The sequence below is a fragment of the Psittacula echo genome, assembly GCF_963264785.1.
Source record: "Psittacula echo genome assembly, chromosome: 3".
In the NCBI taxonomy this organism is placed as follows: Eukaryota; Metazoa; Chordata; class Aves; order Psittaciformes; family Psittacidae; genus Psittacula; species Psittacula echo.
The window spans coordinates 7,728,915-7,744,387 of NC_137736.1; the positions used below are offsets into that span (position 1 = coordinate 7,728,915).

General features: G+C 36.8%; 1 protein-coding gene across 1 annotated transcript in view; it reads right to left on the minus strand.

The window, feature by feature from the left end:
- The window catches only part of SPAG17 (sperm associated antigen 17), a gene marked incomplete at both ends in the record, with an annotated part of 104,477 nt that overhangs the window by 49,203 nt on the left and 39,801 nt on the right, over positions 1-15,473 (minus strand). Inside the window, 7 exons of the mRNA XM_080612689.1 lie at positions 1,230-1,396; positions 6,091-6,245; positions 7,753-7,869; positions 8,495-8,589; positions 11,777-12,001; positions 13,624-13,774; positions 15,286-15,399. Of these exons, the coding sequence (XP_080468815.1) occupies positions 1,230-1,396; positions 6,091-6,245; positions 7,753-7,869; positions 8,495-8,589; positions 11,777-12,001; positions 13,624-13,774; positions 15,286-15,399 (1,024 nt within the window). The remainder of the gene's footprint in view (positions 1-1,229; positions 1,397-6,090; positions 6,246-7,752; positions 7,870-8,494; positions 8,590-11,776; positions 12,002-13,623; positions 13,775-15,285; positions 15,400-15,473) is intronic.

The following is a 15,473-nucleotide window of genomic DNA, read 5'->3' on the forward strand; positions in this document are numbered from 1 at the left end:
CTTTGCTCCTGCAACAAGTTTGTGTTTTTTTAGTAGATGAGCAATGTGCAATAAACAGTAAGCTATATTTATTATTTCTGCTGCTATCATTGTTTCAGAATCCAGATCCAGGGCTTCAACCAGCTCACCCTGAACAAGCTCAATACTGGAGTCAGACAAAAAAGTGAATAAATGCTGCCTGAACCTTCAAATCTTAACTAAAGAAACACAATATCCCCTGTTTACTAGTAGGCCTTTATAGCATCTATGACTTATGAAAAGAATATCTCTGTAGGTGTGTGGGTTTCTATCATGCTTGGACACTCAATATTTACCTGCTAGAAAAGATGAGGTATGCTATCAGAAACTTGTAGTTAAATTACTTTGTATTACAAAGTAGAAATTGCAGTGTGGGTTACAGGAGAGTCAGTGTTATTGAAATCACTTTAAGACATTCTTGCCCATCTGCACGTCCCACCTAGAAGTTCACTTCTTTCAGGAAGTGAACTTCTCTATGAATCATATCTTTCAGGAGGCACCAGATGGGCAAGATTCATTCTAGCTCCTGTGAGAAATTGATAGATATGATTTAGAACTCACAACTGTAGTTTCTGTTTCCAAACTATAATCTGATGTGTTAACTGGGTTGAGGAATAACATTCCCATTTTTGTAAATGCTAATTACTAGTACTAGAAGGTTTCAAAAAGCATTCTCAAAAAAGGCAAACAAAGCAAAGGCTAAATATCAACAAATCATTGTTAATACCATTTAAATACGCAAGTAGACAATTTGGACAGAAGTTCTCTTTTGTCAGAAGGAGTTTGCAGTCTAGTCAATTCCAGTTTCCAGTTTTAGCTTCTAGCCTACAGCTCCTGACCTAAGCTTTTATTGTGCCCTTTTAAGAAGGAATTTTCCTGAGCCATGTTGCCAGCTTTAACTACTGCTCATCTCTTCAGTCATCTAAATAGAAATTCATACTTGTATGCAATTCTTAAAGTAAGTCCACTAAATAAACCCAGCTATCATAAATGTAAATTGACATTAAAGGTCTCAGTTTTCAGAACAGAGGATGATGCAGACTATTTAAATTAGTGTATTTAATTGATTTCAAAACATAGTTATGTCTATACAGATGACAAAACAAGGTTACCCTATGAAAAAACGTATTCAGTTCTGCTCTGAAGAACTTTGTGGCTCAGCAATCAACATGAAAAATGAATTTTCTAGGATAAAACAAAAGAACACTCACTTTCAGCTTTCATAAGGAAGCCAGGTTTTTTGATTGTCAATTCAGGAGGTCCTTCTGCCATGGCTTTAAGAGACTCTAGTTTCTTAGCCATCTTCTCTTCTTGATATTTGACTTCTTCTTCTTTCACCCAGTCTTCAATTTTGTTGACTACCAGCTCCAGATAGTTCCTGAAAAGCACAACATTCCTCTATTTATATAATATATAATAATACCATTTTCACTCATCTGATTTTAGGTCAAGCAAGATCACTTGGCTTCTCAGTTTCTTATACAAATATTACTCTATAATCTTTAAGAGAAGGCTTGTGTTTGAGGAGGTTTCTGTTTTTACTTGCGAGCTGGTACTTTTGCCTGCTTTGCTTAATATATCTTACTGTTTGGGGTTTTGGTTATCCTTTTGCAAAGAGGTATCAGAAACTTGTCTTCCAAAGAATGCCTGCTCCCAGAGAAAACCCAGGAAGTCAAAAAACATACAGACCTTCAGTTTAAGAAAGGTTCAGACTCATTCTGCTTCCCTCTGCTTTACCACCAGGGTAACTTATTTTCTTACTCTTAAAATCACAGAACCATAGAATGGTTTGGGTTGGAAAGGACCTTAAGATCATCCAATTCTAACACCCTGTGAGGAAGGGATGCCTCACACTAGACCATGTCGCCCAAGTCTCTGTCCAACCTGGCTTTCAACACTGCCAGGGATGGAGCATTCACCACTTCTTTGGGCAATCCATTCAAGTGCCTCACCAAACTCACAAGGAAAAACTTCTTCCTTATATCTAACCTGAACTTCCTCTGTTTGATAAGATGTCTTGATTGATATTGTCTTTTAGAACACACTTCATTTGTTTGTTCAGCAACTGAGGTATAATTCTATTTAATTTCTAATTCTTCATCTGTGTGACAAGAAAGGTGTTTGGAAATTGTCATCCAAATGCAGATTAGAGAATCAGAGTACTGTAGCCTGGTGTAAATGAAGAATATTCACTCTTAACAGTTAAGCTGAAGAGAGCATTGAATGCCAAACAGATCCAGAGTTTGCAGCTGGTATCTGTAGTTGCACTGTGTCATCGGCCAACGGCGTCTGGAATGACTGCTAAAATAGTTCATGGTGAACAACTGCTCCTAAGGTACAATAAAGCCTAGAAGTCTCCTATGCAGTTACTGCTCAACCCCTTGGTTTGGAGTGTTACCATAATTCTTTCAAGTATCACAGTATGCTAAAGACTGCAAGGGACCTCAAAAGATCGTCTAGTCCAATCCCCCTGGTAAAATTCTTCGTTTGTGAAAAAATAAAAGGGGCTTTTAAAGAATGTGTCAGATGCAGTTGTTGTTATCTTCATAATGGTTTGCACTTATAAATTCAAGATGATTCAGTTGTATTCAAAAGATCTGTACTCATTAGTTTTTGGTTGTGAACATGTAGGCAGCACAACCAGTTCTTGACCTCATGACAGTCTCAAAGTATTTATTGCAGCATTACGTTGTTTGTCTAAGAGGATATGCACAGAGTGGAGATGTATATAGTTTGTGTACAGCTTCAAGACACACAAGTCCATCCCAACTTCTGCAATACAGGTAGAGCCTGTTCTGCCAGATTTACACAGAGAAATTGTTGGGGACAAGGTGACCCTGCTTGTATCTCAAGAAAAAAGTACAAGCTATAAAAACAAAGGTGTTGAAAGAAAAAGCAAAACTAGGCTCCAACCTAGAGTTGCCAGTACTGGAATAACTTGAAGATGAATATATGTTATAAATAAAAAAATGATTATTCGCATGGAAAATATTTTAGGGCAATGAAACAGTCATTCAAAGTCAAAAATACATATTCTATTAATATGTATTCTGATGTCACTACTGCCAATGTCTGACTCAGAATCATTTCTCAGAAAGGACGATTCTTTTCCAGTAACTGGTGTAATATGTTTACTATGAAACAGTAAACAAATGTCATTGAGATTAACTTTGAGCAAAAGAATAGTTTTGATAATGTCTGAATTAATTTGGCTTCCTGATGGAGGAGCCACTTATCCTAACCAGAGTTGAAATGTTCTATACACATGTACGACCAGAGGTACATGCGCCCATGCCTTTGGATCCTCTTAGTCAGTAGCATAACTGGATTTCACATGCAGACTCCTGCTGCCTGCTCTTTTAACAGTACAGTTCCTGAGTTCTACACAAACTATGGGACATGATATCCATAGGGAAGGGTAACTGGGATGACCAGGAGCAGAAGCTGCTACTTTTGCATAAGATAAATATCTTAAACACAAGATATTTAATTTTCCCCTTGCATGAAAATTTGCTGTAGAGGACCCACTGTAACCAATTGATTAACAGGTAACAGAAGTATATTCCAGACAGCAACTACGGAACAACCCCACAAAGTGAGTCCGTGGTCTCTGTAAGATGTCAGAATAGGTAATAAACAAGTAAACACAGGCAGAGAACTCCTGACAGAGAGACAGTCAAGCAGTGTTTGCTGTGTATCTGTAATTCTGTTGTGGTGGAAGTATAACTCTTAAATATATCCCCCAAATTAGAATTACAGTAATTTTAATAAAAGGGAAAATCAGTAAATTGTTACTAAACTCATCAAGAGCCAGTTATTTCATACAAAGATGAAAACTAGTAATATTACTGCTTAATTGAGAAATAGGGTTTGTGCCTGTTTCTGGCAAATCAGCAGGATCTGGAAGCTAATTGTATGCAACAGCTTGAAGCACTCCAGGTATGTAAAGACTGTCTTGCACAGAAGTGTTGTGTTGCTTGGAAACATACACTAGCAAATATTTATGATACTTTGGAAATCTGAAATGATCTTTAGCAAAAAGGTTGACTCAGGTCAGAAAATGTGCTGATTATTTTGGAGAGGAAGACAGGTATGGATGCCACACAACAGAACAGCAGGAGATCCCACAGCTCTTCAAAGACACTAAGTAGCATATAGAGCAGTGACACTGAATATTTCTATGGTAAAAGAGCAAAGGGTAACCTTCTTGTAAGCTTTCATGCCAGTTTAGAAACTTCAGGAACTCCTTGCTGCTTTGAAACAGAATCTGACCAAGTGTCACTGAAAAAAGATGGTGTGCCCCAAGCAGAAGCTATCTTTGATGTTTAAGCCTTGTTTCCACTGTATGTGGAAGAGTAAGAAGGAAAAAGCATAGAGCTATTTCATCCTCAACTGAATTATAATGCATCTACCAAAGCACATGCTTCATTCCTTTTCTGGATGTAAATTAACAATGTTTGTTTTGCAGGTATCAAGAGCTCTTCCCATTTCTCAATTGGCCTTTTAACTGGCTATTTCAATGCCCTTTCAAGGTAACCAGCCAAATTGTTCTAAGACTCCACAGATGAAGAACTGTGTTTTGAGGAGAAATGCTTCCTGAGGAAGTCTGATTCCTCACTATCTGCTCCTACAGACAACACAACAGCAGCACGCCATCCGGATGACACGTTACTCAGTGTATGTAAATGCTGAGTGACATGTTAGATATATTGGAGTATGTGACCCAGCCTCCAATGCCTGTTCCAAAAGGGTATGGGTCTTCTGTGGGTCTCATACCATCTCTGTCAGCCCTGTGCACACATCTCAGATACACCAGGTATTTAACTTGGCAACTTGTTCAGTGCCCCCAAACGCAGTAAGAATAGCTGGCAAAGTAAAAAGCTCTTGACTTCAGAGTTTTGTATAACAGACTTTAAGACCACTGCTGATTTGCTCAACAATCACAAAACAGCCAGCATTTTCTCCAAGGAACTTTGTGTTCCTGCTGGTAAATCTCTTCTGGCGCTGGTCGCAGTCAATGCTAATCACAATAGCCTCTTTTCACGGCAAATAATTTAAGTCTAAGTGCCTGGAAAGCTAAGATGGACTCACACAATGTTCCCTGACTGAAAGAAAAGGCATGAAATCTAATACAAAATATGTCTTCAGAAAGTCACACTTTGCCTGTTTAGCATTCAAAGCTGTTCAAATATCTAGGTGCCAACAGAAGTTTCCATGAAAAAAATCTCTTATGCTGATAAATGAGGGATGCCTGCAGAAAAATGGGGTATGGGATGTCCACAGGATAATTTGCTGAAATTCTATTTGATAAATCAAATTTAATAAATCCATAAAGCTCCAGAGTGACATGGTTAAAGATAGCTCATCTGTCTCTCCACGGTATTGTAACTTCTTTACCTATCAATACATGGACACACGTTCTATTTTCCGTCAATTATTTAGCATAGAAGTTGGATCCACCTCATCACTTATCATTGTTGCAGATCCACATCATCATTTATATTGCTGTTTCAGTGCAAAATGAATAGGTCCACTGACAAAAGCTCTAAGTGGAGACATCAACCACTCGCATCCTCCTAACTGATGATGAGGGATTAAGAAGAATGTGGTATTCTGTGAAAGAAAGGGCTTTTAGCATTTCTCAAAACATTTTCCCAGTACACTCACCCAGTTTGTGTACACACAGATGAAGAAAACTGTTAAGTATATTCTTAGACAGAGTTTTCTTTTCAATCTCCTTCACCTGAAGTGTCCTCATCATCATTTTCTTAATGTTTTGTTTAAACCATGACAGGATATCCCTACTATGACTTTGTGTGCACGTGTGCATTACCTCCCTTTTTATAGTTTGCAGTGACTACATGGCTCTCCTCACTCAGAAAAGCTTTTTCTCAACAGAATGTTTTTGGTATAACACTGCATGATGTTTTGCACCTGCATTACATGTTTTCCCATAAATGTGTTACATTGTGGTACCTTTTACTATCCCAGCTTTGCCCCAAGCATAGCCATGCAGGCTTTAACTGAAAATGACTGAGAATGAGATAAATAAAAACAGATAAAATAAATTACCTGAATCCAACATTAGAGTGCAATGCAATATCCCAAGTCTCTTGGCACAAACGATACTGATTCATGGGATTGTGAAGAACCATTAACAAAGAGTTATCTTGGGTATGATTAAAGGAATCAATACATTTATATTCTTGGGATGCAGTATGAAGAACCTGGAAAGGAAAGAAATACAGGTACTTCCTCCCTGTAGACAGTAGCTTTCAGCAAAAAGTGTTTCAGAACTTTGCTTTCCTATAAGATGTATACAAAGCATTTGTATTCCAGCAATCTGAAGTGTTCAGGTAGGTAGAATTGAAACGTCTCTGCTGTTCATATTGAGAAGAGGCAGTCACTATGCTCCACCTTCTGAGACTGACTGAATGAAAAAGTTTGGCTAAATAATAAACAAATATATTTAAGCATTAAAGAAATACTTAAATTCCAATAATAAAGTGCTTAAATAACAACTACTACATTAAAGCAAAGCTATCACATACCAGGTGAAAACAAATTTACTTTTTTCTTAGCTTGGTTAAACTTACTTGCTATTCAATTTGCTATACTCTAACTTGACTAGCTTTGAGATTTACTGTGTTCAAAATCTGTGTTCCACTCTGCTCTGTACTGCCCCATCATTTGCAATGTTTACATTGTCTGCAGGCTGAAACTTATTTTATAGCTAGAAGAAAGCCACCTTTTAAACTATTATTTTTATAGAACCATGTAACTAAAATAAAACTGAAATAATTCCATATCAACAAATATTCTTTTTAAACATGAAAACTTTAACAGCAGCTGATGGAAAAAATATGTTCAGATGTGATGTAGTATAAGGAAATATTCTTATAAAATGTTATTTTCTGTTGCAGTTATTTTCCATCAGAATCTTTTTACTAGATTGCCTAACTATTGACAGTTCAGTTAGTATTAGCTATTTATGTTGCATAAGAAGGAATATACTGAATATATAATATAATATACTGAAATGTACTGAAATACATGGCAAGACTTCAAAGTTGTGATCCTGAAGTGGTGCTGAAAATATCCAAGCAATCTTTCCTTCACCAATCTATAGCATGTGTCAGGATCAAATAAAAATTGCAGCATATAAAGCTCAAGGCAGCACAGGAACGAAAACTCCACTCCTCTCAAGAGAATGCTTCCAACTTAAGCCATTTACACTTGAGCTTATCTTTGATGTATTTCATCCTTTCTGAAAGATGAGTTTTAATCTTTAGCTTGAAAGATTTCTATAAGTGAAGCTTTTGCAGCCTTGAAAGGCTGAAGTACCATTATAACAACATTTTCTATTTGCCCATAAATCATATACTGTATAGGTATTTGCAAAGTGTGCTGTCACATACACTGTGCTAATGAATCCCATAACTGCCAGGAAGGATCACCCCTAAGGGCAAGATCATTTTGTCTCTATCACATGTTTAGCTTAAAGACTCACTACCAAAAAGGACAGCTGCATTTGGCCAGGCCAGGAAATAAAAACCCATTACAAGCAAAAATTCACACAAGAAACTGAAAGGAAAAATGAGGGCTGGTAAAATGTAAAAAGGATAAAACTGGCTCAATTATCTAGCAAGATAATACCCTGTACTCCACAACTGATTTCTTTGTCCAGCATTCTGAGGGATGACTGTATGGATAAGATTGTCAGTTCACAGATACCTGAAGAAGAACATGTGGTTGAAAATGCTCGTCAAAACTCCAGTCTGTCAAACAACGCCTCTGTGTCTTTTTGATCTCTTCTAAGTTTGGTTGCAAGCTGTAATTTTCCAGACTCACCTCAAAATACATGAAAACAAAATGAACATTAACATTTCAGTGACAGTTGTATTAAATCAACTGTAATCTTGTTGACTTACTAGACAGCATCCCATATTATACCACAGTTAATTGCATAACGCTGCACATGTGTAGACCTGTATGGCACTATTACTCCCAAAGGTTTTTGGTCTTGGCTTTTTCTTTAATGGCAAACATAATCTGAATATTTTTATTATTAGGTTATATGCTTTTGAGTTCTGTAAGCAATTACAAATATTTAAACATGTCCTATGAAGTCATCTTGAAATTGTTATATTTATCCAGAGCTCTGTGGCAGACAGGTGTTTCTGAAGATGCCAAACTACAGAGTTTACTAGCGTGATACATCTCTCAAACTCTCATGCTAGTGTTTGACTCCTGGTATTCAGTGAAACCAGTGCAGAATTGACATTAGTAGCTTCACCAAGACCTATCACCTCAGAAATCAAAGTGATTTCATAGTGCTTAAACTCTATAGCACTACTTGCCAAACATCACAAAATTAACATATGCATGCAGCACTGCAAAGGAATCTCCAGTCCTGACACTGAACAGTATCTTCTGTTGTCTTATGCTATAGAACACAGTTTACTCCATTCCTCACACTTGCCATAGCCAAAGGAGGAAAATCCAATTCTTTCTTCAGAACAGGATCAGCCAGACTATCTCTTCCATCTTTGCCATTCATTTCTGTAAGTCCTGGAAATTGAAAGGAGAATGTTAAGAAGTATTGCAGAAATTTCAATCCTTAAAACTAAGGTCAGAATGATGCAATTTTCTTAGCCTCTGTAACGATACTGCCATCAACTTGCAGCTTTCTTTTATGACACTACCCCTATAAATACATGATCATCTCTGCTAAGCTTCTTTCCTAAAAGAGCACTTTAAAATCCAGGAACAACAAGTGGCAGACATCAGGGACTCTAGTGATAGGACAAGGAGTGATGGGTTCAAACTGAAACAGGAGGAGTTCAGGTTAGATATAAAGAAGTTCTTTAGTGTGAAGGTGGTGAGGTGCTGGAACAGGTTGCCCAAAGAAGTGGTGAATGCTCCATCCCTGGCAGTGTTCAAGGTCAGGTTGGACAGAGCCTTGGGAGACATAGTCTAGTGTGAGGCGTCCCTGCCCATGGCAAGGTGGTTGGAACTGGATGATCTTAAGGCCCTTTCCAACCCAAACCATTCTATGATGCTATGAATTATCACTATTATTATTACCACTATTAATAACAATGATGATGTTAAGTATAATTACATATAACATTTTATAATTATATATAACATATAATGATATTATACCATTCTAATATAATTTAATAATAATAATAACAGTAGTAGTAATAATAAACAACTCTTCATAAAAAACACTGAAATCACTGCCTTTATCTGTCTTATGCTGACCTTACATTGTCAAAACCATTAAAAATACCCTAAGAACCGTCCTCCAGATGAAGAACCATTTTTCTGCATACTACCTGAGAAGCCGTAATAAGCATTCCCTTGCAGAGGTGACATAAAAGAAAGCAAAATCAACTGCTTTGATATTTTCACCTCTTTCTGAAAAATGCAAATTTAAACCTTTCAATTAATTCAATTTATTCTGTTCTATAAGCTACTTGACCAAATATTGTTTCTGCTGAGATCTGACCAGTCATTCCATTGTTCCAAAGGGCACCAGACATGAACAGGATCTCATGGAGACTTTAACTTTCATATTCTCGTAATTTTAAAAACATAATTTCCTTTTAGTAGAATTCTTGAATTCTTTATCCCCCAATTTAGGGCAGAGATCACTAATACTCTATACAAATTCACACATACAATAGAAATACTCTTCCTGGAAAAAAATACCCCAGAAAGTACTTGTTCATAACAGGCTTGTAACCAGCTCAGCTTCCAGGCTTGTATCTGCTTTTCTAGGAAATTTACTGACTGCCTTTAGAAGATTTAAGAAATTTGAAGGCAAACATTTTCTCTTCCTGGTGTTTGCTTTTGTGCTGCAGAAGTGTTGAAATGTTGGTGGCTATGTTTGTGACTGAAATTATTTAGTATTGTAACTAGTGTAAAAGTCAAATAAACTAACACCCAAAAAAAGTTCATGAAATTCAGAAGAGAGACAGATAAGCAGGATTATTTTTTTGTCTACTCCAGCCTTCTAAGGAAAGGATCCCATCTAAGCTGGTTGCCTAGACATCTATATTAGGGAAGCATGGGCAACATAATGAACCTAAAGGTACAGCCACTTAAATGAACCTAATTTCTACTTTTCTTGCATTCCATAAAAATAATAACTTATTTTTAATGTTGCTTCCTGTCCAACACTGTTCCTTTAAGCAGGCCAACAACTTTTCATTATGTTAGAATCTGCAGGAGAAAATGCAGAACCCTGCGAAAATTGATTCTGCATCGTCTACAAGAAGTTTACCACATTTCTGTTTCTGCTCTTCAAAACATTCCTATTCTAACATGAGTGATAGGTACAATGGCTCAAATGCTGAAGATATACTAACAGCACAGATTGGAAATGAAGTAAGAGAAGCTGATGGAGTTGAAACACAGCTCAGACATTTCTCTATGATTTTAACTTGCAGGTTTTCACATATTTCTGGCCAAATGCAAGCAGACTAACGTGACTGTGAAAACCAGATGTTTAAACTTCTACATTACAACACCAGTTCTACCATGCTAGCCTTATTCTGATTTCTTTTCATTGGTCTCACTTTCTTCAACACTTAATAGATACGTTCCTCTTTTCCTGTTACTTCTGAATTTGGCCTCAAATTTTGGATGTCAAAACTCTACTGGATTAACCTACATGTGGAAGAAAAGGGAAGCCTGGGAGAAAAAATTTAAAAGGAAAAGGTACGTATGCATGGGTAATTACAATGTATAGCACACCTATTTTTTTTTTGTCATTTTCAGCTTTTTATATCCCTCCCTAGAGTCCCCATGTGTAAGTTATATATTCATTGCATTTCTTACTACTCATTCACTAGTAATCATCTGATTAACCTGATACACAGAATCACAGAATGGTTTGGGTTGGACAGGACCTTAAGATCACCCAGTTCCAACCACCTACCACGGGCAGGGACACCTCACACTAGACCATGTCTCCCAAGGCTCTGTCCAACCTGGCCTTGAACACTGCCAGGGATGGAGCATTCACCACTTTTTGGGCAACAGGTTCCAGCACCTCACCACCCTCACAGTGAAGAACTTCTTCCTTATGTCTAACCTGAACTTCCCCTCTTTCAGTCTGAACCCATCACCCCTTGTCCTATCACTCCAGTCCCTGATGAAGAGTCCCTCTCCAGCATCCCTGCAGGCCCCCTTCAGATACCGGAAGCTGCTCCGAGGTCTCCACACAGCTTCTTTTCTCCAGCCTTCTCTTTGCAGCCTCAACTTCCTCAGCTTGTCTTTATATGGGAGGTGCTCCAGCCCCCTGATATATCACTCTATGCTTGTTACTGACTTTGTAAAGATCAGGCTGCCATCATAACTCACAAGAGCCTTTCTTCAGAAAGGTTTTTAAGTTTGTCTTCAGTATTACAGATCTATGAAATATCTTTGATGTAATAAACCATAAACCAGCTTTCTAGTAAATACTTTTCAACAAATATCATTTTAGAGAGTTGCTTACACAAACTGTTAATGCTGTCATATAAACCAGATAGCTTTAGTCTTTACCTAGTATCCCTACATAGATACTCAAAGTACAGACTATACAATACTTGAAAATTCAAGTGGGCTTTTTTTCCTGGTGATGTGTACCAGGGGGAAAAAATAAATAAAAAAATCACAGCCCTGCAAGAATAAATGAAATGGCAAAATAAATAATGGATTCAAATTCTTCAGGAGTAATGTAAACACAGGGTTTTTCTAAAGCCTCTTGGAGATTCCTCATTAAGCTTCTTTTCCATAAGGAAGAGTTGTCTCAGCTGTCTTGCAAACCTGGCTGTATTATCCCAAGGGTTATAAGACACTTCACAATCACCTCCAATCATAGATCCAGAGCTCTCCAGGAGACCAGAGTCACTTAGCCCAGTCAGCCTCAGGCTTTCAAAAGTAAACACTCTGAAGGCCCTTTCTACTTCAGCCCGACTCAGAAGCTCTATAAAAGAATTACAACCATTAACTGAAAATGTCCTTATGGCTCATCAGAAGATAAACAGAAGACTATGTAAGTGTATTTTTTTTGGCAACTCTGCAAAAGCCAACAACAATTTCCTTAACAGTATTGGATCAAATTAGGTGAGCTACATTTTACACTGCATTCAAAGTTGAATGCTTCCAAAGTGCAAAATGATATGCCTTACTTTTAATCCATCTTAAATGAAGTGCTTCCTACATCTGAATACCTCCTGGCTCATTACTTTTCTATAAATGATGTTGGTTTTAAAATACTGAGTAGACCTTATCGAACCAGTTAACAACTGGTTCAGTTAATGAAAAGTTTTCCATTATCATATGGCTTTTCATTATCTGTAGCTCTCAAAACAAGTATTAATTTTTCTGTCCTCAGACAAGATTTTAATTTAATTTTTAATAAATTAAAGTAATTTTTATTTTAACAGTTTACACAGAAGTATGCAAGGTGCAAAAGCAATAATAAATCCTATTTACAGTTGTATGAATTGGTGTCCATATAACAATGATAATAACAAGAAGCATTGAGTTTTAAGGCAGGTAGCTCAGTGCCCAAATCATCCAAAAAGTATCTTCAGTTTGAAATCTTTTCCCTTTATGGTAGTTAAACAACCAAGCGTGTTACACATCTTGAAAATGTTGGATATCTCCTATTCAGATCAATCCTCTTCTTGCTAAAAGCTAAATTAAGAGTTGAGAGAGTTTGGCCATATATTATGGTCCAATGATGACCATCAAATATGACACCCATCAGTCAGCATGCTACAGCAATAGACTACCTAAATAGCTCAATGTCCAAATGAACACACCAATAACTAGAAACAATGCAGCAAATGCAAACTAATCCAACACAAGGGATTTCGGGACTGAATAGCTGGAAAAGTACCTTCAAATCCTGTGCCTTGTATGATGGCATAAATGTAAAGGGATTTGGATGTTTGTGTTTCTTAGTAACCTAAACCTCTGAAACTACCTAAGGGTATTTATGTAGTCTTTGGGATTGCTTCTCAGTGTATATCATGGTGGTATGCACATTCCAAGAAAAGGTAACTGCAGAAGTAATTACAGTTGAAGAAGTGAATGTATTCTTGGTTTGATAAAAGGACTATTACAGAAGCCACTTCATTATTGACACCAACACCTTCCACCAAATACATTCTAAAAGCCATTCACAGTGCAATAAAAATCTTCTGAGATACATGTGCATTTTACTTCCCAGGGTCAAAATAGTGATAATAGTTGTAATTTGTACAACTTTTTTTTCCCCTCAGATTTAGTAAGTGCTTGTATTTTTGTGAATATAAATAGATAAAGAAGTTCTAACAGACTTTCAGCTCTTACTTATGCAATATTTAATACTTGTATAGCTCTTCCCATCAGCCATGAAACTAAGGTTTGAAGTTTACCCACTTGTGTAGTAGGCTAAGATATAAGCAAGAACGGGAAAATGGGAAATTCTGCAAAACGTTTTAGGGAGGTGAAAAAACTTGTCCCTAAATTCCTGCTATTTAATAAGATGATCAACTAGATGAAAAAAAAAAAATTGGAAAAAGGAACTTTTATCAATGCAAAAGATAATCTCTTTACCACTGGTACAGTAATGCATGAGCTCGTGGAGACTGGCCATGCGTTTAGGGTTGTTTGCAGTTGAAGGAAGGTTTAACTGGATAAGTTCTGTAAGAGGAAGTTTAGCCATCATTTCCCGTTCAATCTTTTCTGGATTTAAGTTCTCCTGGACCTGGAACAAACCCCAAAGTTACCAGAATTAAAGTAAACTTTCACACTAGTGGATTCCTAAAAATTATGTTTGAATAAGGAATTCTTTTTATAGTGAAAGACATAGGCATGTGCTTAAGTCAGTTGGACTTACATTTGAGCATGTGCTCACAGTGTGGTTTTGAATTATGTTGTCAGGTATTTTAGGCAGAAAAAAAAAAGGAGATACATAAGAGAATAACTTACGGCATAACTACAGACACTTGTTAGAAGACATCTGCCTGTGCTACCTAGACTCAAAAATTCTGGAATGCAAAAACATATGCTGATCTATTCAGACAGGCAGCAGGTCCCTTCCACGTATCTTTCAGCTGGTCTGTGCTACTTCTCATGGTAATGAAGCCTGTAAACTCATTTATCAAGTCTGTGACAGCATCATCCCTACATATTTAAGGATTTATCTAAAAAGATAAATATAGATACCAGTAAGCAGTGGTATCTTCCAACTTCATTCTTTTTAGTATTAAACACTTTACTTTTTAAATTAAACAATTTAGTATTAAACACTTTTTAGTATTAAACACTTTAAGTACCTTTTTCTTGGACTGTATCTTCCAAATCTTTTTCCTCTATCCACCACTCATTATTGTGCTATCCACTCCTCATTGTGCTATATCCTGAACTTCCTCTTCAGCAAGTATACCATATTCATCAAATACATGCCTGCTAAGAGCATCTCTCTCTGTGATTATTCAGTCCTGCCTTTTGCTTGAATGCCTCCTCCAATGTATCAAGCTCAATTTGTTTCTGAATACTGTTATAATCAATTGTTGTCAAAGTATTTCACAGACAAATTGTAATCCATGAAGCCAGCAGACATTCCTTAACTGTGAAATCTAGAACTGTATTACCACTCGTTTTATCTTCAGAGTATTGTCAAAGTTTAATGGCAAAACTACATCTTGGCTTGTTTTGGTTCACAAAGTCTAGAAACTGTTACTTTGCAATAATCCCAAACCTTGCAGTCTCTGAACATTTCTGCCTTTGTTAGAATTTGGCAACATCTTAGTTATACACTACGCTTCAACTATTAAGCCAACCTGAATACACTTGTCTTCACTAACAACCTTTATGCCATTTCTCACATTTCTCTGCATCTTAGTATTTAATCTAGTCCAAATGCTAAATCACTGTTAGAAAGTTAGTAACTAATCTTCCAGTTTCACCAGTGTTTAACTACAGTAAATCAGAGTTCTATAGTATCTTTCAACTATGCCAAAAGCTGAATATTCTTATTAATAATGCCAACAGATCACTGAAATCACTATCATGCTCTGTCTGTGTTGTGTCCTCTGTCAGTAGCAGTAACTCATCACTTCTTAAGCCAACTAAATATGTTAGTGTGTCTATCTCAGGAGGAAAGAATGTAGGCTACACTGTTCTGCTTCGGAAAAACACCACCCTTTTTAGTGCATTGAATGTTTACAGCCTGTGGATTTCAGAACTGTTTATATATGACAGGTGGCACGATACCTTCAGCAGATGCAACCGCTGAGCCAGGGTATCATGGTAGTTAAATAAGAGAGGATACTCTGGGGTGACAGGCTTTTCTTCACTGTAGTTAGGTGAAAAGTAGTCATATAGATTCTGTTAAAAAAAAAAAAAAAAAGAATTAAACACCAATAGTGAGATTTATTTGTCATTTGAGGAAATGAACTAAA